At 43.6% G+C, this 25,027-nt stretch overlaps 1 protein-coding gene across 1 annotated transcript; it reads right to left on the minus strand.

Moving 5' to 3' along the window:
- Positions 1 to 9,472: 9,472 nt before the first annotated feature.
- On the minus strand, positions 9,473 to 24,687 carry PDK4 (pyruvate dehydrogenase kinase 4). Its single transcript, XM_039524339.1, has 11 exons — positions 24,384 to 24,687; positions 22,703 to 22,844; positions 21,529 to 21,600; positions 20,084 to 20,268; positions 18,597 to 18,686; positions 17,929 to 18,006; positions 17,115 to 17,191; positions 15,983 to 16,081; positions 14,975 to 15,085; positions 13,620 to 13,733; positions 9,473 to 12,359 (listed from the first exon to the last, which is right to left on the minus strand). Exons 1-11 carry the CDS (start codon positions 24,520 to 24,522, stop codon positions 12,216 to 12,218), a joined length of 1,251 nt encoding a protein of 416 aa, XP_039380273.1. The 5' UTR covers positions 24,523 to 24,687; the 3' UTR covers positions 9,473 to 12,215.
- Between the last annotated feature and the right edge of the window lie 340 nt (positions 24,688 to 25,027).

Raw genomic sequence — 25,027 nt, forward strand, 5'->3', positions numbered from 1 at the left:
GAAACTTTATCAAAGTTGAGGGTTGTTTAATGCTCCATGGTTGGTTTAATTTATTATAGAACTAAAGGCTAGTCAGGAAGTTCAGTCCCAGATCTGAACTCTCCTCCTTCAGATTTCTCCTCAAGACCCACATCTGTCACAAGGCCTGTAAAACATGAGCCAGTTATTAGTGATTAGGTTGAGGGGCATAAGAGGATAGCTTGCACTTACTTTATAATATTTTCAAATGCGATTGTGTATGCGTGGATAAACATGTTTCTATATAATAGAATATATAATATGTTTATAATATATAAATATGTTTCTATATAACATATAGTATATCTAAACATATTTCACTGTTCCTCTCTTTCCCCCATCTATGTCACTAAAATGTAAGCTCCTGGGGAAGGGACTGTGCCATCTTATATGTTAGTGCAGCATCTGGTACAATGGGACCCCAGTCCTGATTAGGTGATAACGTAAAGTAAGGCCTGGAATACACTAGAAAATTAGGTCAGCTTAGCTACATCGGTCAGGGGTGTGAAAAATCCACACCCTTGAATGGTGGTATTAAAATGACCTAAGCTGGGTGTAGACAGCGCTAGGTTGACAGAAGACTTCCTCTGTCAACCTAGCTACTGCCTCTCCGGGAGGTGGATTACCTATGCTGATGGGAGACGCCCTCCAGTCGGCATAAGTAGTGTCTACATTGAAGTGTTACGGTGCCTCATCTGCAGCTGTGCCTCTGTAGTGTTTTAAGTGTAGACAAGCCCTAAATGTTAACTAATGACTGTTGTCTCCTTGGAACCTTCCAAAAAATGTGTATATCCTCTCAGTCTCAATGAGCTACCCTGGACCAAAGCCCATTGAAATCAATGGGAGTCTTTCCATTGATGTCAGTGGGCATTGGATAAGGTCCTAAAAAACTAGCTAATAATTATCACTGCTGTATAATTTTTTATCATACATTTCTTAATATAGCAGTCACACTTTACATTAAGGTTCCATTTCTAATAGTTCATAAAGGGTTAATAAATTATTACTGTATGCTATAAGCATGTTACAGGCATGAGTAATGTGTGTTACATGTGATTATAAGCACAGCAGCAATAGGTGTTATAGGTTGTGGTTATATGCAATCTATTGATTTTATAAAAACTGACAACAAATGGGTAACCATTTATTAAAACATCTTTATAAATGGAACCTCGCTATTCAGTGTGACCAATATATCTTTACTCTATTAGCAGGAGTTTCCCTGTAAAAATACATGATTTTGCTAACAAAGACATTTATTTTAGCCTTTCCTGGGCAGGTAGCTTTGTCTGAGTGTCCTGTCTGAACACATGAAATGAAGATATGCCCCTCTGAAGGACTAAGCTGTTCATGAAAAATCTACTGTCTCCTCACAATAGATGCTGCAGTTCTTGTAAAGAAATAGGAGTCTCTGCAATCCCTTTTTGCTCTGTCCGACTGTGATGGTGGTAAATAAAGATTTAAACTCAAGACGCACTCTCTCTCCTGAACATCAATTCTCTGGGGTGGAGAATAAACATCTACTGCAGAGCAGAGAAGGTGGCAAGGACAACTCTCTGGATAAGGGCAGAAAACAGACCCTATGGCCATCCCTGAATACTAATATCTATAATATAATTTCCTAAGTCTATCTGAAACAATTTCTGATCCCCCAGTGAATAATTTTGCTGTTTCCCAGATGCTTTGGCATGGATGGTGTCATTCAATGACAGGCAGAAGACTCGAGATGTGTAGTACAGTCTTGGATCGTTTGCTGAAGTGAACTGATAATCCAATGACCTTGAAAAACCATACCTCAGATGTCACACTCCTAACACTCAGCTACGTAGGATATGCTCATAATGTATATAGGACAGTACCAGTGGTGGGAAGAGGAAAGAGTAGAGGGACAAAGAGGAAAGACAGAACTCAGGGAGTGATTTTTGTGCATTTCAGTGTATGATGTGGCATTCCAGTGTGCAAAGCTCCAGATGCACTGGGTCAGATATTCACAATTAAGCATGCATAATTACATGTCTAGGGCCTGATGTAAAGCTTCTTGAAATCAACGCATGGACCCCTCAATGACTTCAATGGACTTTGGATCAAGCCTCTGATGAATACATGAAATCTCCAGTATGTGTGCTGCTCAGGTATTGTGCACATGGCCTGGCCAACCATGTTCCTAGCTGCCAATGTGCATGTGCATGTACCTGCTAGTGCCTGCAGTGGTATAAGCCACCCTAAAACAGGAGAGGCAGGCTGGGCCATGGTCAGCCCTTCTGTGTCAACCTGCAGAGTTGACCAGTGGTGCAGGGTAGTACATGCTGCACCATCATCCCAAGGGTGTTTCACTGTGGCTATGGTACCCATGAGTTCTGACAGGCATTGTCTCCCCACACTGCCTCCCAGAGTTCCCTGTGAGGTAATGAGGCTCTTAACCATCCCCAGAGTAAACCAGTGCACTCATGGTACAATCTGTGCCATAATTCTCTCTTTAAGCAGGGATTGTCTTTCAATTAAAAATTACCTTCTCATAGCACATTGCTGCCTGTGCTGCATGTCACACATCCTTGCTAACTGAGCCAGAGAAAGGCCATTCCTTTTATTACTCTGTTTATAGGCTCAGGTGTTTTAAAGAACAGCCAGCAGTACTGGAACTGTATCTCTGATAGAAAAGGCATAATCACAATCATAAACATTCACTTTGGGGCATAACTGGGCCTCAGATGGCCCAGGGTTTAATTCCTGGTTCTGCAAGTGGCCTGCTGGGTGACCTTCAGCAAGTCACTTCAAATTGCTCTGTGCCTCAGTTTTTCTGTCTGTAAAATGAGGATAATGATACTGCCTTCCTTGTTAAAGCCATTTGAGATCTATGGATGAAAAGTGCTACAGGAGAGCTAGGTATTATCATTAATTAAAATTCCAAAGGAGCAGTTTGTCATCCCTGATTTCCCTGTGTGGCTAATGACATTTCAAATAATTTTAAATGATTTGTTTTCAAGCTCTCTGCTCTCCCTGCATTACCCACCCATCACAATGGGGCACAATCATGTAATAAATTAAAGCTCCTAAGCTGCTTTAACTTATGAACCTTCCCTGCCCAGCTACCAATGGGATGCTCTGTAGTGCAGAGCGCTCTGGTCACTCCCCCCTCCCATTTCTGATATGCTCCCATTCACTTCTCTGTGCCAAAGATTAAAGGTTGAGGACACAGCATATATCTTGACTTTAGCAAAGCTTTTGATACCATCTCCCACAGTTTTCTTGCCATCAAGTTAAAGAAGTATGGATTGGATGAATGAACTGTAAGGTGGATAGAAAGCTGGCTAGATTGTTGGGCTCAATGTGTAGTGATCAACAGCTCGATGTCTAGTTGGCAGCTGGTATCTAGCGGAATGCTCCAGGGATCAGTCCTGGGGCCAATTTTGTTCAATATCTTCATTAATGATCTGGATGATGGGATGGATTGCACCATCAGCAAGTTCATGGATGACACTGGGAGGAGTGGTAGATATGCTGGTGGGTAGGGATAGGGTCCAGAGTGACCTAGACAAATTAGAGGATTGAACCAAAAGAAATCTGATGAGGTTCAACAAGGGCAAGTGCAGAGTCTTGCACTTAGGACGGAAGAATCCCATGCACTGCTACAGACTGGGGACCAACTAGCTAAGCAGCAGTTCTGGAGAAAAGGACCTGGGGATTACAGTGAATGAGAAGCTGGATATGAGTCAACAGTGTGTCCTTGTTGCCAAGAAGGCTAATGGCATATTGGGCTGCATTAGTAGGAGCATTGCCAGCAGATGAGGGAAGTGATTATTCCCCTCTATTTGGCACTGGTGAGGCCACACCCAGGGGCGGCTCTACAGTTTTGGCCGCCCCAAGCAGTCCTGCGCGGGAGGCGCCCCGGAGCCGCGGGAGCAGCGGACCTCCCGCGGGCATGACCGCAGAGGGACCGCCGGTCGCGCGGCTCGGCTGGACCTCCCGCGGCTCCGCTTCAGCTGCCGCAGTCATGCCTGCGGGAGGTCCAGCCGAGCCGCGGGACGAGCGCTCCCTCCGCAGTCATGCCTGCGGCAGGTCCGGTCGTCCTGGGGCTCCGGTGGACCTCCCGCAGGCATGACTGCGGAAGGTCCGCCGGCGCAGCCTGCCGCCCCCTAGATTTGGTGGCCCTAGGCACCAGCTTGTTTTGCTGGTGCCTAGAGCCGCCCCTGGCCACACCTGGAGTATTGTGTCCAGGTTTGGGCCCCCCACTACAGAAGGGATGTGGACAAATTGGGGAAAGTCCAGAGAAGGGCAATGGAAATTATTAGGGGGCTAGAGCACATGACTTATGAGGAGATGCTGAGGGAACTGGGATTATTTAGTCTGCAGAAGAGAAGAGGGAGGGGGGATTTGATAGCTGCCTTCAACTACCTGAAGGGGGGTTCCAAAGAGGATGGAGCTGGGCTATTCTCAGTGGTAGCAGATGACAGACCAAGGAGCAATAGTTTCAAGTTGCAGTGTGGGGGGGTCTAGGTTGGATATTAGGAAACACTATTTCACTAGGAGGGTGGTGAAGCACTGGACTGGGTTACCTAGGGAGGTGGTGGAATCTCCATTCTTAGAGGTTTTTAAGGTCAGGCTTGACGAAGCCCTGGCTGGGATGATTAGTTGGGGTTGGTCCTGCTTTGAGCAGGAGGTCATCTAGTTCAATCCCCTGAAGTCTCTTCCTACCCTAATCTTCTATGATAATTCTTTGGGCACTGTTTTGGTTCATATTATAAGCCACCAGAATGGCATAAAGGGACCTGAGTGAGGGATGGATTTTGCCCCATTGTGGAGATTTTCCCTGTAAAATGCATATATTTGCAGAAACTAATTGCACTGTTTTGGACAGTTTGCCTCACCACTTAAATATGATTGATAGTTTTCTGAGAATATTCTGCCTTTTCCCTTAATAAAAAAAATGGAGTAAATGTAAAAACCTAACAGGCTATTGTGCCTGTTAAAATATGCATCTATGCAGCTGTTAAACAGATCACTTGTCTCATTGGCCCAGAACTAAAAGGGATATTGCTGCTTATCAGGCAATAATGTATATTTACCAAGGGCTAAATCCTGCCCCACACCTGTGTAGTTGGGCTTGGTGTAGGTGTTAATATGTGTGTGTGGAATCCTACTCCAAACTGTGGAGTAGCAGCAAAGTTGCTCTCCTGCTACTATAGCAGCCATGAAGTTGTACTAGTTGATGCTGCTGCCAACTTTGTTCTGCAGAGGGCAAGGGTGGAGGCTCCACTATCCCCGCCTCTGAAACCAGGGATTCTGGGGCCAGCCCATTGATCTTGGCTCTGACACAGGATGTTTAGATCTCTCTCAGACTGCAGAAATCCTGCCTCCTCCTGCTACACAGAAGAAGTACACCAATTCTGCTGCATCTAAAGCCCTTGAGGATTGGGGTAGGATTTAGAGTTTACATTGTTTAATACTACCTTGTGGCTTACAGTCCACAATATTATTCACATCATCATATTCACCTGGCTTAGAAATTAGTCTTGCACATGCACAACCTTTTCTTCTCCACTCTTTCCAATTTCTTTGCATGCCACAAAGGTAGTTAATTAGGACCTTATCCAGCAAGGCTGAGCACCCATTGTTAATGTACATTCAGCAGTTTGAAAGCATAAAGGCTTACGTAATAATACAGTTCCAAAGCTTTTTGCAGATGAAAGCTAGTTGCCCGACTCCCATTTGTGCCTTTGAAAAACTCCCTTTAAAGACTTACCTCACCTACTGCTTCTCCCACTTCAAGTTGTTTTTTAGCTCAGCAGTGATTGAAATCAGTGAACATTATGGGTAGGTTTGCTCTCTGTTTTAAAAACAATGGCTTCTGAAAAATTCAGCATTGGTTGGAGATAATTTATTCTCTAGCTTTCAGAAGCCTGCCTCCTTTTTGTAGCACACAAGAAGAAAACCATGTTTTTTCTCAAAAACCATCTTCAAGTGTTTAAAAACATTTACATGCCATTCTCTTCTGGGCTGAGAGCCAGGTTCCTAGAACAAGTTTTAATGGAAGCTACACAGCTTGAAAATAAGGACCATTAGTGGAAATACAGACACAATCAGTGGTGGAACATATGTGCTATGAAATTTATATTTAAGTGAATGGTATTGGGTCAAATCTCTAAGGTTATGAAAACCAAGCTTTTGGAATTGAAAATCCAGACCAATAGAAATATTTTAATCTAAATAATTTAATGGAAACAATGTTTTTACCCCAACATTGTGTTAGTAAACTTGGCCATTTTTCATCATGGAAGATTATAGAAAGTAATTCAATGGTAGAAGTAGAAAGTATACGAGATGACAGATTCTCAGTTTTTTTCCCCCCCATAGAATGAACCCCATCTTAATAGAAAGATTGCCTCATGGCTAACTCCCTTTTCATTCAAGATTGGGTACATTACTGTCCCTCTCAGATGCTATAACATACCATTCCTTTGCCGGGCCGGCTCTAGGTTTTTTGCTGCCCCAAGCAAAAAAATTTTTGGCTGCCCCCCGTGCTTCCCCCCCCACACACACATTTACACATGTTTGCACTTTGCAGTTTTCATTTTTTTAAATTTTAAACAGTCAAAACAAAACAGAATTTGTAGTTAGTGAAATAAAACACAATTTCCTACTAGTGTAATTTTAACAAGTCGTTTTCATCCTGGCATTTTAGCTCTATAACCACTGGCACCGACATGAAACGGAAATTAGCGCAAATGGCACCGATAGGGCAGCACAGTACACACACGTAATCATGATTTGAGTGACTATGTCACAATGTGACATATTTTTCATGTCACACTCCTATTGCACTACTGTACTTGTCATTGGGGTGAGAGAGTTCCCCATGAGCTCGGATACAGACTGGACCCAGCCCTGCTGGCGTTTTCCCAGTGCTGAGGCCACCCAGCTGGGAGCCAGAGGGGCATGCAATGGAGAGAGCTCTGGGGCTGGAGGAAGAGGTGCTGGGCTTGCTGGACAGATGCTGCCCCTCTCTGCCAGGTTGCTCACCCCCTGCAGGGGGGGGGGAGGCAGAAGGAGACTCCAGGCACTGGCATGCTGTGAGGGGCTGGGGAAGGAGGCAGCAGCCTCTGGAGCTCCAGCAGGCAGAAGCTCCCCAGGACCCTCCCGCCTGGCCCAACTCTTACCTTGCTGTGGATCTGGCCCGAGGTGGATTCGTCTCCCGTCACTGCCCCTTCCCAGGGCTAGGGGTTGGGGCTGCTGCTGGATCCCAGCCCTGCTCATCCTTGGTCTTCGCCTTGGCCCTGGCCCGAGCTGGGCTCAGCCCGGGCTGCCGCTCTGCTCCTCTCTTCCCTCCCTTGGCAGGAGGCAGTGCAGAGGGGAGGAGGAGCGGCCTGCCTGGGCGCCATGTTCCCCCTCGTCCTCTGCAGCCGGAGCAGGGCCACGGTACCGGCTCCCGCCTGAGGGGGTCGGGGTTGGCTGCTGCCTGTGGGAGAGCAGTGGGGACACACTCCTCACTTAGCTGGCTCCCTGCCCTGCCGCACTCGGCAGCAGAACAGGCTGGTTACCGCTCCCCGGGGCGGTCAGGATCCAGCCCAGGATGCTGCTTGAGGTATGAGCTAGGGCCACAGCATTATGCTGCCCCATATATTTTGCTGCCGTAGGCACCTGCTTGTTTAGCTGGTGCCTAGAGCCACCCCGTTCCTTTGGCAACTACAATAATTGCTCACAGGGAAAAGTAATATTAAGAAAAAATTTAACATACATTTTACATGCCACATTGCATTGAAAACTGGATAGGGAACTAGCATCAGAAGAAGATAGCAGCTTGTGATGTAGGAAAAGCTATGTTTGATTTTTAAAATTAACCTGGTCAATGTTTTTTAAAATCAATAATTATATTGTACAAACATTACCCTCACTTCTGGGAAAATGTTAAGTGATAATTGATAAACAGCAACATTGCAGGACATATTCAAAATATGCTCTTGATATTTTCTTCAGTTAAGAAACATCCCAGTTTTTCCTTCACTATTGTTCCCCCTCAGACTCATGTAGTGCACTGATTTTTATTAGACCATTCAGTAAATGCTAGTTTTGATGCATCTTTCCACTTTCTCTTGGCAGTTATGATAAAGAGGTCACTTTTGTTTTTTAAAGACATGGCTATACCAATCAGCAAGAAGCTTGATTCTACAAGTATTATGGATAAGGATAGTGGAGTATCAACATCTGGGTTGTTAGTAATATCCCAGTAGAATTGTACTCTCCCATCTGTTTTCTCTTGCCCCACACCTGGATTGCGAGGTCTTTGGGGAAGGGATGACCATTGTTTTTTATACAATTCTTAACAGCATAGGGTCCTAGTCCATAGGTTCTATATTTACTCAGTTGGCACTACAAATTTATTACTAATAGGGTGGTGACATTGCTATTCTTTATGCCCAACCACTCCATTACTTAAAAACCCCCAAAGTATATTAGAAAAACAAGGTGGGTGAGGTAATTTTTTATTGGCTCAACTACTATTGGTGAGAGAGACCAGCTTTCAAGCTTACACAGAGCTCTTCAGGACTGGGCAATGCACTCCAAGTAGCATAGCTAAATGCAAGGTGGAACACATTGTTTAAAGTAAGTAGTTAACACATATTCCAAGGGATCACTCAAGTTGAGGAGGCCTATTAATACCTCTCCAGTTACAGTGAGGAAAGGGGTGATGGGAGGTTAAGTGGGTTATAGATTGTTGTAATAAGCCATATTCAGTTCATGAGTTTTAGCTGTCTAGCAAAGTTATGAATTTAAGCTCCCAGGCTCATCTTTTGAAGATGTCATGCTCCTTTCCTTTGAGGAAGAGAAAAAGTCCTAGGATGACATGTAAGCAAGAGCTGTACTTAAAAATCACAGCATCCTTGTGGCACGTGGGAGGCAAGGCAGCCAAAAGTTTTTTTGTTTCCCCTCCCCCCCCTTAAATACAGAAGCAGTTTATGCTATGAAAGACTTTGGGAATGCCCCATATAAAGAGCTCTGGAAAACACCTGGAGGACTGGTTGCAAGTGACCCAGGAGAGATGGAAAGGTGCATCAAATCAAGGCTTATATTGTCTTCCAGATTGAGATTATCTTTTATGATTATCTTTTAGGCCCACTGTGTTTAGATCAGACCATAAGGAAAACATTTAAAATTGGCAGGTGTGTACATGATGCTCAAATTGCAAAGAGTTACCTTAACTGTAAGTATGTGTGCACTTTCAGTCCTTATTAAAAAGAAAACACTGTTGTTTCACGGAGTTGAATCCTCCCTACTGAGTCTGCTGAAATATTACAATAAAAAAAACCACCACAATACTAAGTGCTGACAGAGCAAGATATTCAGGCAGATATTCTGCAAAGCTCACTTTACAACTTTGACAAATGGAGGTTCTACAACCCACAAACAAAGCTACACCCTGAGCAGCTACACCACCGCAATAATGAAGTGAAAGAACAAGCCAGTTTAAAAGAATATTTATTACAAAATTATATAACACTTATGTACAGTACAAGGATTAAAATCAGAAGCCTTGTCAAAACAAACTTCAAAAACAGTTAAAAGATTCTAGTGCAAAGTAGTTAAATACAAAAGAGGCTCCTTGTGGGGTGCTGATCTGGTATGCATATTGATATCCACCTATGGCACTGAGTGTGTTTTGAATAGAGAGGTGGTACTAAAGACTCACTTAGCATTAGGAAGTTGCCCTATAATTCAATATAGGCTTAAAGGTAATGCTGTTCAGAATACTTCCACCTGCAAGTATTAACAACATTATTCACAGCAGCATAAAAGTGTTCGTGATGTTTTGAAACTAAAGGCACTCATCTCCAGGGAAGGGACATGTGGTTATATATTACAAAAGTACTAAAGAGCATGAGAGCACAGGTCATGCTCAGGCATTAATGAGCCTAGAGAAAGAGCCAAAATTTATGTTTACTTGAAATGAGAGATTGTCTAGGTGCACTTCATGACCTTGTCTAGCATTCAAGATCTATAAGCTACTGAAGCACTGTGACACAGTGAAGATTACCTTTTTCATCCCTATATTTTTTAAGATTAAAGATATTTGATTCTAAAGAGTTAATAAGGAAGAAAAATTTATGTGGTCAGCCCATTTTATAATTTGTTTAGATTATCAGATCATCTTTGGAAATTCCAGATCATGCAAGGTGATAAACTAAATTCACCAACTTTTATGCAGTGCATTAAATCATTTTGCTCAGTAGTTAAACTTAAGTAGTTTCAGTGCTAAGTTTTTCTAAAACAGTTTCTATAAAAAACAAATTAAACATTTGTAAGAATCTACAAGTTCTCAAGGTCAACATGAGAGTCTACACCAAAAGAGCTACAAAAACACTGAACATCTTTTGAAGGTGGAACATTCTCTGAAATGTTACTACACACATGGACTAAAGCTATACTAATGGAATAAAAAACTATACAGTACAGTTATACACAGTACCAGTTAAAACTCACTCTGCTGAATAAGGTAGTACAACAGTCTACTATTGCTTGGATTAAAAATTAACTCAAATCTGATGTCCACAGCAAAAATGTTTAGTGGCTCTCTCTGTTTCTAGCCAAGATGATCTGCATTACAAAACCATCACACAACTGAGCATGGATACTAGTTGTTCATGTGAAGTACTGGATTCTCCATAGGTGGGCTCCTTTGAAAAATCCAAGCCTATATGTTTGGCACAGCTCTTACAGTTCAAAGATGTGGACTACATGCGTCATTATGTTTGTCACAGTCACATGCATCCCCAAGATACAGACACAGCCTTCTCCAAGTTACCTTGAACACAACTTGCTGGTTTTTAAAAACAAAAACAAAAAACAATTCCTGAAAATGACACCAATCTTCTGCCCATTCAGGGCAAGAAATAAAAATTATCTAAGCAAGCTATTTTTGGAATAAAAGTTGTTTAACATTTACCATCGGGAAGTACAGGGAGAAAAATGGGACTTTCTAATGTCATAAGATACTTAGCCATGTGTGGGTCAGCCAACCTGCCACACCTTAAAGGTTCCTATCCTGCTGCTGCCCGGTCATGTTAAAGTGGATCTGAATAGGACGATATTGTACACCAGTATACGCACCTAACTGCGGAGTTCTGTAACATGGTGACGCTCTAAGTGACTGTTCTGGGAGAAAAATAGGTACCCAAGTGTCAGCATTTAGAGATTCAAGAGTAAACATGGTTCAGAAACTGTATACATCTATTACATCAAGTCTCAGATCATGTACCTGAAAAACTGAAGTATTAATCTGAACTTCTTATATGCCTTTTTTGGTAAGGGTAACATTGAAAGATATACACATCTTTAGGTTCGCTTTGTACTGAACTGCACAGGTCAAATCATGCAGTCTAGACAGGGCTGGCCTTAGGGAAAATGGCACCCTGGGGCAACTTGTATTTTGGTGCCTCTGGCCCCTACTGCCTCCCCATTCATTCCCCCATTGTTCCTGGACCCCACTGCCTTCCTGGGCTCCCCATTGCCCCTGCTGCCTCCCCTCAATGCCCTGAGCTCCTTTCTGCAGACTTGCACCCCAGGCCCACCCTGCTCCTTTTGGGGTGACCAGATAGCATGTATGGAAAAAAAAAAAAGTCAGGACCAAGTGTGTGTGGGGGGGTAATAAGTGCCTATATAAAAGAAAAATCCCCAAATATTGGGATTGTCCCTATAAAATCAGGGACATCTGGTCACCCTAGCTCCTTGCCTCTTGACCACAGCAGCTGGAGAGTGGTGGCTGCTGGTTAGGTGCCCAGGTCAGAAGGCAATGCCAACACCAGTGGCAATGCAGAAGTAAAGGTGGGACGGTATAATATTGCCACCCTTACTTCTGTGCTGCTGCTGGCAGCGCTGCCTTCAGAGCTGGGTGGTCGGAGAGCAGCAGCTGCTGACCAGCAGACCAGAGGTACTGGGGCTCAGCGGTAGCAAGCTCTGGAACAAATTAAGCACTAATGGTGCCCCTTTGACCATGGCGCCCAGGGCAGGCGCCCATGTTGCCCACCCGTTATGCCAGCCCTGGTCTAGACTATAACCTCCAGCATGATCTTTCCTTCCCTTATTCCAACAGACTGACAGTCCTCCTATTCCAGGACCTGTTGGAAGGAACTGTAGAGTAATGCCCTCAAGCATTAGTCCTGATAGAAGGGAATCAAACTGTCTCTTCATACAACTTGACACTTCTTTCACATGGCTGCACTTTGCCTCACTGAGTTTTTTGGTTTACTTGGGATACACCAATCATCATCTGCCTCTGTAGCCATTTGATAACGCTTAAAGGCAGACTTGTTGAACACAGGGAGCTTTTCTATTGATTCTGTTGAAAGAGCCTAAAAACAACAAAAACAAAAACACAGGAATTACTTATTCAACGATCTCTTTTAGGTCACTGTTCCACGACAATAAGAGTTCTAAATATACCATTAAAAAAAACAAAGCAATATAGATGTCACAATAAGTTTTAGAGACCTGAGCCACTGATACTACAGTTACACAGAAAGCCACGTGCTTTGATTAATAGTCAGGTGAGCATTAGTCTTTTGCATCTGTAATAGGCCACAGCAGTGTGCTCTGTTGTGCTTATGTTTGCCATGGAGAGTTTGGACAGGAGAAAGATGTGCTGTCATTAAGATTCAAGTCATGTTGTGGTCAGATTTTACAGGCCATGAACCTATTTGTGTTCTGCATGATATGACTTCTTTGGGGGTGATTTACAATCAAGATAATCCCAGATATAGCAGGACAACCCCTTTCTCACAAGGCCCGAAGAGGCGTTTGTACGTCTCACCCCATTTTACAGATATAATATGATTCTATGATGTAGAGACAGGTTGGGATGGTATTAATAAAAAGTTACTGTGAAGTGAAAAACACATATATACATATAAATATAAAACATACACACACACACACACCCCATTTTATAGCTTGTGCTTAGATACTTAAAATACAGTTAAGTTTTGTATTGCAGTCAACGCAAGTATCTCTCAGTAGTAGATGCAAAAAGATTGCTAAAAACCTTTGTTTTTATAGTTACCTGCAGAAACCTGGTGTATGTAGTAGACTGGACCCTTATTTAACGAAGAATCTGACATAATTTGAAGTATTTATCTTACCCAGAATTCAGCATCTGTACAATAGTTGTTGAACAGATAAGTTACTGGTAACAACTATTTATATTTCCTTATAAGGCTGGACATCTCACTGCTGAAAACAATGATCAGTGAAGATTGAAGATCTACTACTTGAATCTTTGTACTTATGGGCTAGGAGTGCTGGTTAGAATTGAGGCACAAGAGTTTCTACTTAACAACTGTGGGGGGGGGGAGGTCAGGGGGGGAAGAAACCTCAAATACCAGTGTAAATTGGACCAGCTGAAAACTAGTGCAATTTCTATTTACCCTACAAACTTGCCCTCAGCTCTGAAAATCAAGCTGAGTAATTTCTAGCTCACCAGCAACAGAGAGTCTGCAGGCCAAGTTAGGCCTTCAGTCACTCTTACGTAGAACCACACTTTAATGTCAATTAAGTGGGATAAGTGTACCTATCAGCAATCAGCAATATTACTTTCATGTAACAAAAGCACATACCTTCAGGTAGATAACAGCATCTGTTCCATAACCTGGTACAGAATATAGATTCAAGTCTCCTTGAAAGTATTTGGCATATAGACGAGAAATTGGCAAGCCATACCCAAAACCAGCCTAGAAATAAGTAAAGTACAATACATCAAAATGTCTTCTATTTCCAGAGAGCATGACGACTGTTCCAGGGAGACAGTTTAGGTCCCTGAAAAGCTCTGCAGTAATGGAGATGCTCTCCCTCCCCGCAAAAAAAATGTTAACAAGTCTCATTTAGAACACTGGAACTTTATGAAAAAAATTACTCATCCCCAATCATAAAACATGCTGAAAGATCTTTCAAGTCTTAATTGGGGAATTATATATTTTACACCTCTCACTTTTACATTTTGTATTTAAGTTTCCTCAGCCATCCCTTCTCTTTTTAACCTGAATGAGGCAGAAGCAGAGAGCTGGAAAGATGGCAAAGGAACTTGTGTTCTAAGCTTGTCCCCCAAAGGGCCCAAATTTGGGGTAGGAATGTTAAGAGTGCAAGTGAGGGAAGAGAACCAAGATGCAGAATGGCTGGCTATGTAGCTTCAGAGAAAAAGTGAAGGGAACCCTTGCAATGGCCTCTACTCTATTCCGCCTGGCAGCAAACTGTTGGCTCAGCTGTTGTCAACAAAACCCATCAGGATATTATTATGGGGAGGAGTGAGGATAGGGAGCAGAGATCACTGAAATATTGCTCCTTCCTTCAAGCTGAGGCTCTTGAAAGGAGAGGGATTCTAGCATAGAGATGTCCACAGGTTGTTAGACAACCAACTTGTCTCTGCTTTTGACCCAACAGTCATTAGAAACAAATCCCAGCTAGTCTCAAGCATTGCTGGGAGAAGCTAACATTCTTAAAACAAACATATAGCCCAATTTGAACAGAATTCCTAAAGGCTATTAACATAGGATTGGGGCACAAGAAGGGAGCAGAAGCCACTGAAAGACTGCCCCCTGTAACATGTAGTTGCTTTGTCCACCATTTTTGCACCAAATAGAGGTAATTCTTCACTTTAGGGGGGAAAAATAAAATAAAATCTAATGTGCAAGAAGAGAGGGTTTTGGGTTTTTGTTTTTTTTTAAATGGAAAGGGCATGAGACATTAAAAAGCTGCCTAAAGTGGAGATCAGAGATACTTTTAAAGGTACAAATGAAGAAAAATGCTGAAACCTTAGAACGCCACTGGTCCCGTTCCAACAAAGCATGTATTTTTTATTGCGACGTTCAATTCGCCTGTGACTATCTTACAAAGCAGTGAGACTGAGGCGATTCCAAGTACTTTACTCTATCTTGCACTGTTCCTTTATAAAATTACTATAGATTTCAGATCTTACCAAAGGAGCATTACGAGAGTCGTCCATCACTGGTCTCGGTGCTGTGGAATACACGTAGCTAAACAGGAGATTGATTTTCCTCAATGGAACACCACCTCCTGTGTCAGAGATCTGATTAAAAAAATTAGTCAGCTATAAGTCTGTTCTAGGAATAGCATTGAACATTAGCACCTGAACCCATCCACCAGTAACCCATCAGTTATTCCTGATCAGATACCACAAAAGCTTAGATTTCTGATAAATAATCTGTCTAAAGTAATCTACAGCTGAAGACACTATAGTACAGTGGTCCCCAACCTTTTTGTGGCCAGTAGCACATTCGTGTTTTCAGAAGAGTGTGGCGGGTGCCAACAATTTTTCAAGGCTTATTTTGTATTTGTACGTTAAATAATACGAAAAACAATATACATAATATATGAATCCATAAGATAAAAAGGGTAATATATTTATTATTCTTACTTTAACATAGAACTCCGGGGCTGCAGGCTTCATTCTGTCCCCGGCAGGCTTGGGGCCGCGGTTTCTCTCTGGCTTAAGTCGCGGCCCCGCGCCTGCTGGGGACAGAGAACACCGGTGCCTGCAGCCCTGGAGAAGCCGGAGAGAAGCTGCAGCCCTGCACCTGCCAGGGACAGAGAACGCCAGTGCCCGCAGCCTGGAGTTCTCTGTCCCCAGCAGGCACAGGGCTGCGGTTTCTCTCTGGCTTAAGCCGCGGCCCTGCGCCTGCCGGGGACCAAAAACACTGGCGCCCGCATCATGCAGCCCAGAGTTCTGTCCCCGGCAGGCATAGGGCTGCGGCTTCTATCCCCTGCTGGGCACTAGGCAGGGGCACATAAATGCCCTGGTGGGCGCCATGGCACCCACGGGCACCGCGTTGGGGACCACTGCTATAGTAGATATTAACTTTGTCCTACAGTTATAAGTCAGCAAGATTTTCTATTGCTATTTGTTGTGGAATATTCAGTCTTTATTTCACTTATGGGCTATTGCAGTCAAGTAATAATAGATTACCTTAATTGTCAGGTCTTCATTTCCTAGAACGACAGTCACTTTAACTGGAGAAAGGGAAGAATTGTTCTCCTGATGTTCAACTGTTGCCCTCATGGCATTCTATGGAAATTAAGGTAATCACCATCATCAGAAGAGTTTGGCTCAATTAACTGTACGTTACTATTGCAGCACCACAGATAGTACATTCTGGTGTGGTTCTGTCCTCCCCGCACCTCCCTCTTCCAAGTGCATACCAGGTCTTTGTTAGAAAGAGCTGACTACATTCTCCCCTCCCCCCCCCACACACACACTCCCCAATTGATTGGTCTTTGGGGAACGGTCTTAGCAATTTAGTATAGTGGGACTGAAGGAAAAACTTGCAACTGAAGTGACTCCCAAAGATATTTTATTTGGGGTTGAATTATTGGAAAGGGCACTTCAATATACATATCAGAAATTAAGCTGTACCTGCCCAACATGAAGATTAGACATTATAAATTTAAAAAGGAAAGCTGTAGTCAGATTCTAAGAGAACATGCCCAGGTCACTGTGGAGTCCTGGGTGCTTTACCTCAAACAAACCACACAGCACCTCTTCAATCCCATTACCTCTTGGTCTATTTTTGTTGCCACCACATTCTCTTTTCTTTCAAGAGCACACATACACTATATTCCCTACCTCACAAATATTGGGATTTTATTTATTCCTCACCAATCTTGTATTTGACATTAACTAACATGTTTAGACAGGGATGCATGCTCCTTTGATGTTTCCCATTCCTCTCTCTTTGCATATCCTTCTGTGCATCACAAGTTTGATAGATACCATAAGGCCCTTCTTTCTTCACTGACAGAAGGGACTCCAGAATACATAAGACTAAGCTCAATAAAGGGAAGAATATCCCCCTCCACCACACAACACCCCCCCCCTTTTCCAACACTCCACTACATCTGAATCCCAAGTCATTCCTATCTGCTGCCACCATCCATTCCTCTAGTTACCAGAGCTATAGTTCCTCTATGGGCTGTATCTCCCTCATGATCTTAGGCAAGACAAAACTAAAACCAAAAGTGGTTAAAGACTGAAATACATTAGTTCACGCTCACAGAACTGGGCAATGGCATGCTCATAACGGAAATGTGGGTTTACAAACCTTGAAGAGCTCAAACAGTATATGGAAGAGGTGGGAAGGAACATAAACAATGTGAATGGGTTGTCCTGGCACTCTTCCTAGAAGGGGGGAAAAAGAAACATTTCCCCCATTTTAAGGCTTTTCTTTTGTTGCTTTTGCTTCCCAAATCAGCTCTACTATAAGCAACTGATGTCATGCTATAGTAAATAAGGAAATGAGTGGAAGAGTTTTATCCCCCCCCCCCAGAGCACATCATATACAATGTATTATTTCATGAACACCACTGAGTTGTTTTCAAGTGACTGTGCACATCATTCAATTTTTAGCATTCCTATGGAGTGGGCAAGAATTAATCGCCCAGAATCAGACACACGCAGAGTGTGGATGAAAACTCAGCAGTTCCTGGATTCTAGTCCTGCATCCACTTTCTAAGTGTAAAGAGAGCTTATTCCTTGCCATCATATGCCAGTGCTTGTGCTTTTTAATATAGGGGCAGGTCAAGTATGTTCTCTGCAGGATTTGCAAGAACCACACCTCAAAATAGAATGTTCATATTTGAGAGTCAGAAAGCCAATGAGAACCAAAATGCAGAGACCAGTTGTTGAAATCCAACAACTGATGTGAAAAAGGCAACTTGGAAGAGCTTAAAGTGGAAGGGAGCAAACATGAGATTAGGCATCTGGTAAACAAGCTTCAAGAGGAAGCCATGTACGGACTACTCTGACAAAAGCATTAAGGAGAGATTGAGTGAAAGGGTCTCCTTCTAAGAGCTAGAGAAGTCAATTAGGCTATTGATAAGGAAGTCTGCAAATAAGAGATTAAGCCATTATCTTACCATTCACTTGAATAAGACTTAATTCTGGAGAAGCTAAGTAATACTGGTCACAGAGTCTCCGGGAACTTTCAAAAGCATCTGCAATATTTTTTAAATTTTACAAAAGTAAGTGTATGCAGTAGTAAAGCAAAACGATGTTATAATATAGCAATTTATTTTCTTTGGCAACATATCACTTCATACTACATTCATATCTGTTATGTTGTAAATGTAAACATGCATGTTTTTAACATTAATATTTATAATAGATATGCATCATGTGATGAATGTAGTAAGAATTAAGAATAAATATGCAAGTTTAGCAGCATTGCTAGGTTTTACAGCATAATTTGAGAGTTTTGTAGAACAGATGCCTAGAGAGTGAAAGAAGTTTGCCACCACACAGAGCTGGTGTTGATTTGCCATGGACTGCTCCCACCTTATCTACCACTCATTAATACTTGATCAATTAGGTCTTAAATTACTTCTAGATGGATTCTTCTGCTATTTTGCACCATCTTTAAAACCAGGAGATCAACTAGTCTATAGCTGATATAACTGTCAGGCACTTAAAATAAGTCATTTTCAGCACCCCACATAAGTGTATCTTTTGTCTGAATGTCAAACTACTTGCAAACAGTTAGTGCTAACCATGAAGAGAGAGCCTATTGATTTAACAGTGTACATACCATTCACCACTCCCACCACATCACAGCATGGATCAATGCTCCCAATGTGCTGTTGGTGACCCGAGTTGGTATTGTCATCAAAAAGAAGTGCTGTTTAAGATAAACCAATATTACATTTCATTTCAGGTAAGCAACAAAATTATGAAAAAAGTCAGTTCAGATTCACATACTCTGATCAGGAAAAGATTCCTTTTTGGGGGGGGGGCAAGTAATAATTTGAGATACTGGAGATTTTTTTTTCCCAAGCTTTCCTCCCCCCACCCCCACCCCCCAAAAAAAATCCAGTGGGAAAAATAGTCTAGATTTTCAAGAGTCAAGGATAGGGAGGGTTTGGTGCCCAGAGAACTACTGCTTATTTCAAAGACACAAACTATGCTGATTTTTTTTTTACTGGTGGATCAACGTCTGAAACAGGGGTTCTCACAACAATTTTTTTGATAGCCTCAGAGTGCGGCCACCAACTCTTGCTGGTGGCCACTTTGACAATTTTTCGTAAAATACTTAATTAACTTGGGGGGGGAAGGGGAGAAATAAATATGCACATATACATGTCCAAATCATTTTAATTTATTTATGTAAAGGTTTTCTTTGCAGCCTTAATAATAATGTACAGTTGTCTCTATTCTTTACTGGACCTAAACAGAATAGAAACACAAATAAAGGTGCTTTGCACATTCTTGTCTTTGTTATTTCTATTGCTTATTGGTTGCCTTTAAAAGAGACTTGCTAGCTAGTAAGTCTGCTGCTGTGAAAAGTAATTGAATGTTTGTTAATATCAATTTTCACAGCAGACTTACCCAGCCCTGGCAAGCCAGGGAACATATTGAGCCCTGGATGGGGAGGTGGAAAGGGAAACAGTGGGGACCAGTGGGGATAGATGGGGGGCCAAGGAGGCAGTGGGGGCCAGGGGTGATGCAGTGGGGTGGTAAGCCAAGGGCTGGCACTCACAGCTGGGGTCCAGGGCTGGAAGCTGAAGCCCAGTGACAGGAGGCTGCCACCGCCACCCCAGGGTGGAAGTCTGAGTGTCACCACTCCTGGGAAGGTGGGGAACTCAGTAGCTGCCTGCTCATCTGGCATTTGTGGCTCCAGAGTGGGGCAGGTCCCAAGTTTAGCTGGTGGCCCTGGCGCAGGGGCCACTGCTCTGCTCCCCACCCCCAGTTACTGCCCAGGAGGTTGTGGCCACAAGAAAAGCCCATAGTGGCCACATGAGAGAAATGCTGAAAAGTTTATTCATAGGTGAGGATATCACTAGATTGCCACACAAGCCTTTTCATTAGTTTAGAGTTAACATTGAAGTTCCAAATTAAGATAACTTATATAAATATTCTGGTATTCTTGTAGCTCATATCTGCAGTTAAAAAATACTAAAACACTAGTGACATATGAAGTCACCTGAGACACTCCTCTAACAGTCATAAGAAACTTTTACTTTAACATGTTCCACAACATGTACAATACATTTTCTCAAGGGAAAAGTGAAGACTTACTGTGTTGGTTTATTAGCATCCGGATGGATATACGATTCATGTAAAATCGATCCAAGAAGTATTGAATATTTTGATTGGTGACTAGGTCCACTCTAAAGGTGTCTTGGTATTCAATTACTCCTTGCGCCATTATAGGAACAACATCATGGTGTCTATTTCGGACTATAACAAGTGTATCTATAAAGCTAGATAATCACAAGACACATTCAGATAAATATTAAGACTGCACATGGGTAAGTTTCTACAGAGAATTTCTTGTTTGAGAGAATTTGTAGGGTGCAAAGAAACCCTAATTTAGTCAAAGTGCTTATATAAAAAAAATTATAACAAGTGCAATTGTGTTTTAAAGGCAACCTCACAGCATAACCTTCAAAGGAAGGACCTCATCACTAACCTAAACAGAAAATCTCACTTTCTAAATACAGGGCCTGATTCACCAATGCATTACTTCAGTTTTACATCAGAATAACTGGATGGTGATCGGGCTCATAAAAGGTCAGTTCTCTCTGATGATTTTCACTTTGAAGGGCTTGTTTACACAAGCGACACAGCTGTGCCACTGCAGCACTTCAGTGTAGATACTACCTATGCTGATGGGAGGGATTCTCCCATAATGTAGGTAATCCACCTCCCTGAGAAGCCGTAGCTAGGTTGATGGAAGAATTCTACACCAAGTGTTAGGGTTAGTATACCTATGTTTCTCTGGACATGGATTTTTCACACTTTGAGAGATCTAGCTATACCGATGTAAATTCCTAGTGTAGACCAGGCCAAAGTCATTCTTTTCCCAGGGGCAGATAAATAAACTTCTGGCTAAGGTCGAGTGGCAAGCGAAATTGCTTGACTTTGCCAAAAGCACTTACAATCCACATGCAAACACTCTCTCTCTCCACCTGTCTAAGGTTTTCCCATGTCTAGCCACTTCCTATGTCTTAATCATATACACAATATTTTCTTTTGAGGGGGCTTTTTGGCCTGTAGGTGAAATGAAAGAATACACTGGAATATTAGTAATATCAAATGTCTAGGTCTATTTGTTCATCAGAACCTGAGTTGAATTAAAACAAAACCAAACCAAAATCAGTACTCCAACCTGCAATAGAACTTTAACTGAAATCGGATGTCCCAGAGTATTTTTGTTTAAGTTTTTTCCCCCCTCTCATACAAGTTAAAAATATTATTATACTTGTTGGCCCTGAAAACAAGATCTGTTAAGATATCAAGATTTGTCAGCTTTATTGCATTGGCTTGGTCAGTTTCAACACGGCTCATTCATTTAAAAAACTGCTGTAAGCCAATGTATTGCAACATGGTTAGCACTTAATGTACCTTGTACTGAAACAAGTCCAGTCTCTAGATCTTTCAGCTATGCTGGTAACCCAGCATAGTCAGTCATTGTAAGCTGAATGTGTAACAGAAAGGAAGATGAAAAATGAAATGCTTACTCAGATAAAACCCTGTGGTCCTCTGGGTTTTTTTGATGGAACTCAACTAGCTCCATTAGACTCTGAATGTACCTAGAAAACATTGTCCACAAACAAACAAAAAATCAAAAGGCTGCTTATTTAACTGTTTGTTAAAAATGTTAAAGTAGCAGAAAAAGTTCTCCCCAAAAAATTACAATTGAACAAGTTAATAAGTTGCCATAGCTCTAAGATTTTACTCAAAATTAACTTTTGCATAGTTCCATGCTTATCGTCAACCCTCCCCACCCTGATGCCAGCCAGCCAGCCATACAAACTCTACATAAAATCTGAAAGTGAAGCAGTGTTTGGTTTTGGCTCATCCACTGCCTACAGTAAGATTATGCAGGCTAAATTTCAGAGTGTCAAAGAGTGGAATTTAATATCTGCAACTGAAAGTCTGTTAATAATTTTGTTGATGTGAGAGCCAGAATAGGATCCACTTCACTCTTCTATTGTTGTGCTAATTCTAGAGAGCTGAAAGAATTCAAAAAAACAACTTATTTTTGTCAAAGAGACTTGATTAGTTTGATTGTGTAGTCAAGTCATTTGATTAAAAAAGTGCCAGTTTGAACATTTTACAAGTTCATAATCTCATTTTATTATTATTACTTGTAACATTTTTCACTACTGTCTGGTTTGTACACCAAGGCATTAGTAATGACAGATTTTCTTGGCTTTATTTAAGTTAAATACAGGAATAGTGGTTGAACAGTCTAAAATCTTCCATACTGTATTTTGTCTCAATGCTCCCTTTGACAAACTGGTACCAAAAAAAGAGCTAGCAAAAGGACGTAGAGACTTACTATACATTACCTTAGGCTACTTTAATGTAGAAATATGCAGGTGGTCAGGATTTCATTTATTGTGCTTAAGAGTCTACATGTTATTAAAGACATCTTGTGCAGTGTTGTAAAAACAAGTTATGGCTGTTTACAATTCTGTTGATAAGAATGGGACTGTGTTTTCCAGGATGTTTAAGAGATCATACAGATTCATGAATGAGTAAAGTCATATCTGAAGTTCCTTTCATCTTACTTTGTTGCCCTCTAACCATATACTTTGCTATTGTCTTCTCTTACTCCAAGGATATCTAGTATAGAGTTGTCACCTCTATCATATTCTGTACTGGGCACTTAAAATCCTTTGCACTTACCAGCTTTTTACCAGCTGTACTGATGGAGTGCTCAGTAACTGACCAGGAAGCAGGTCAATTTCTCTCAAGATATTTGCTAGCCTCACAGAAAGTTCTTGCCTCAAAAATGCAAAAGAGGTTCTTTCACATCCATTACTTGAACCTATAAAATAAGAACAGTTAAGTATTTTTTAAAATGTATTTACAAGTGTGAGCAGGTTTCTTTTAGACTCCCTCAAATCCCAGCATTACATTATTACAAGAGCATAAATATGTAACAACCTAAGAAGAATGCTATATTGGCTATTTCTTCTGCACATATACCAACAACTCTTTACTCTAGATGTTTTCTAGATGACTGCAGTGGATACCTAGTTCAGCAAGAAACAGACATCTGAAGAATGACATCTAGTTAAAGACATATTTTGCATGTCAAGTTCAAGCAGGGGGATTCCCTCTTCATTACCTATGGGAGCCAAGGTAGCCTACATAAACAGTGTACTCTTACAGGTGGTCTGCCAACCACTCCCACCCCATAAATCTGAACACATCACTGGAACGTGATTTATCACCTTTAGCAGCTTTGAAAATAAGATTTGCAGAACAAAGCATTCGTATTGTGACTGGTACATAAAAATCACATCTGTTCTGTTCACATGTACTACAGTTTAACACATACAAACGGTTGAGCTATTTAAGGTGATCCCCATCAACAATATTAAGGTACAAGATAAATTTCTGCATATTTTGGGATTCAACGTTAATTGATACAGCTTCACTGCACACTTGCCAGCAGCACAGGCTTCCGGTTACTACTCCAGTCAGTCAGAGAGCAGCACCTCGGAGGGAGCAGCACTCCCGTGGCGTCGGGCAATATCAGCAGCAAGACATACGATCAAATTCCTGATCTGAGACTCATTCATTCGTTGTACTAACGGATTTGTACAGCGGTAAATAGCTGCTGCCAAACTGCTCGGCTTTGCTGACTTCCAATCTAATGGAGCCGCCCCCCCCCCCCACGCTGTTTATAATGGGAACATCTCGGATGCTCGCTACGAGAGCAGCGTCCCAGACCGACGGCAGAGGAGGGCGGCCCCCCCAGCAATCCCTAACCAGGGTCTGGGGCACAGGCGGGGCAGGCAGGGCCGCCCAGAGGATTCCGGGGGCCCGGGGTCTTCGGCGGCGGGGGCCCTTCCCTTCCGGGACCCGCCGCCAAAGTGCCCCGAAGACCCGCGGCAGGAGCCCCCCGCCGCCGAAGTGCAGCCCGGTCTTAGGCGGAGGGGGGCCCCCGCCGCGGGTCTTCGGGGCACTTCGGCGGCGGGTCCCGGAACAGAAGGGCCCCCCGCCGCCGGCGAAGACCGGGAGCGAAGAAGCTCCTGCGCCCGGCCCTGCAAGAGTTTTCCGGGCCCCGAGGAGTGAGGACCCCGCCCAGGGGCCTGAAAACTCTGGTGGGGGCCCCTGTGGGGCTCGGGGCAAATTGCCCCTCTTGCCCCCCCCCCCCGGGCGGCCCTGGGGGCAGGGGCTTCAAGAAGCCACGTGGCTCTGGGGCGGGGGCACCTGAGCCTGACACAGCCCAGGAAGGAGCCGGCCAGTGGCAGCGCGCTGGAGCCAGTCACGGGCCAGGGTCCCCGCCGGCAGCGCAGAGCCTGAGGCGGGCAGGAGAGCTGCCCCCGGCCGCCCGCGCGCGCTCCCCGGCCCGTACCGAAGTCCAGGAACTGTTGGATGGAGAGCGGGGAGGGCGAGTAGCGGGAGAAGCGCTCCACCTCGCGCGGCACGCGCCCGCTGACCCCGCCCGCCGCCAGAGGGGCGGCGCTGCGCAGGGCGACCCGCGCGGCTCTCATCGCAGCGCGCGGCAGGTGCGGTGACGGGACTGGCTCTCGGATACTCGCTCGCGCCGCTCTAGCTCTTCGACGCCTGAAGCTGCCTCTCACGTGCGGCGCTATTTACCGCCCACAGACCGACCTCCCGCGGGGCGGGGCCACGGCAGGGGGCGTGGCTCCAGACAAACCGCGCCCAACAGAACCTTCCCTGGGCCAGGATGAGACAGGCCAAGCGTTCTGGCCAGTACCATTGTCCGGCAGCGTAGGGGTGTGTGTACTATCCTTCACCCCAAGAGAGCCCAGCGGGCGCCGCGGAGAGTCCAGGGAGGAAGGAACGGGGGCGGCAGGGCGGCTTGCAGGTGGGGCGTAGGGGCGTGGCCGCTTCTCTGCCTAGATTCTGCTCCAGTGTCCTTGTTTACGAGGCAAATCAATGTGAAACCCCCTCCTTCCTCCCGCGGAGTGAGTCCTTCCAGGGACCCAGCTCACCGCTCGCCTCATTGGTTGTTCCGGCCGAGCTTGGCCTTCT

This window comes from Mauremys reevesii, linkage group 2 (genome assembly GCF_016161935.1).
Source record: "Mauremys reevesii isolate NIE-2019 linkage group 2, ASM1616193v1, whole genome shotgun sequence".
Taxonomy (NCBI): domain Eukaryota; kingdom Metazoa; phylum Chordata; order Testudines; family Geoemydidae; genus Mauremys; species Mauremys reevesii.

What these genes read in the sequence shown, in the direction of transcription:
- PDK4 (XM_039524339.1), bottom strand. Translation starts at nt 24,522, where the DNA reads ATGAGAGCCGCGCGGGTCGCCCTGCGCAGCGCCGCCCCTCTGGCGGCG. An exon ending in GTACAGCTGGTAAAAAGCTG is followed by an intron (nt 21,601 to 22,702) that starts GTAAGTGCAAAG and finishes AATGTTTTCTAG; the next exon opens with GTACATTCAGAGTCTAATGG. An exon ending in ATGCTGTTATCTACCTGAAG is followed by an intron (nt 12,360 to 13,619) that starts GTATGTGCTTTT and finishes TGTTGTTTTTAG; the next exon opens with GCTCTTTCAACAGAATCAAT.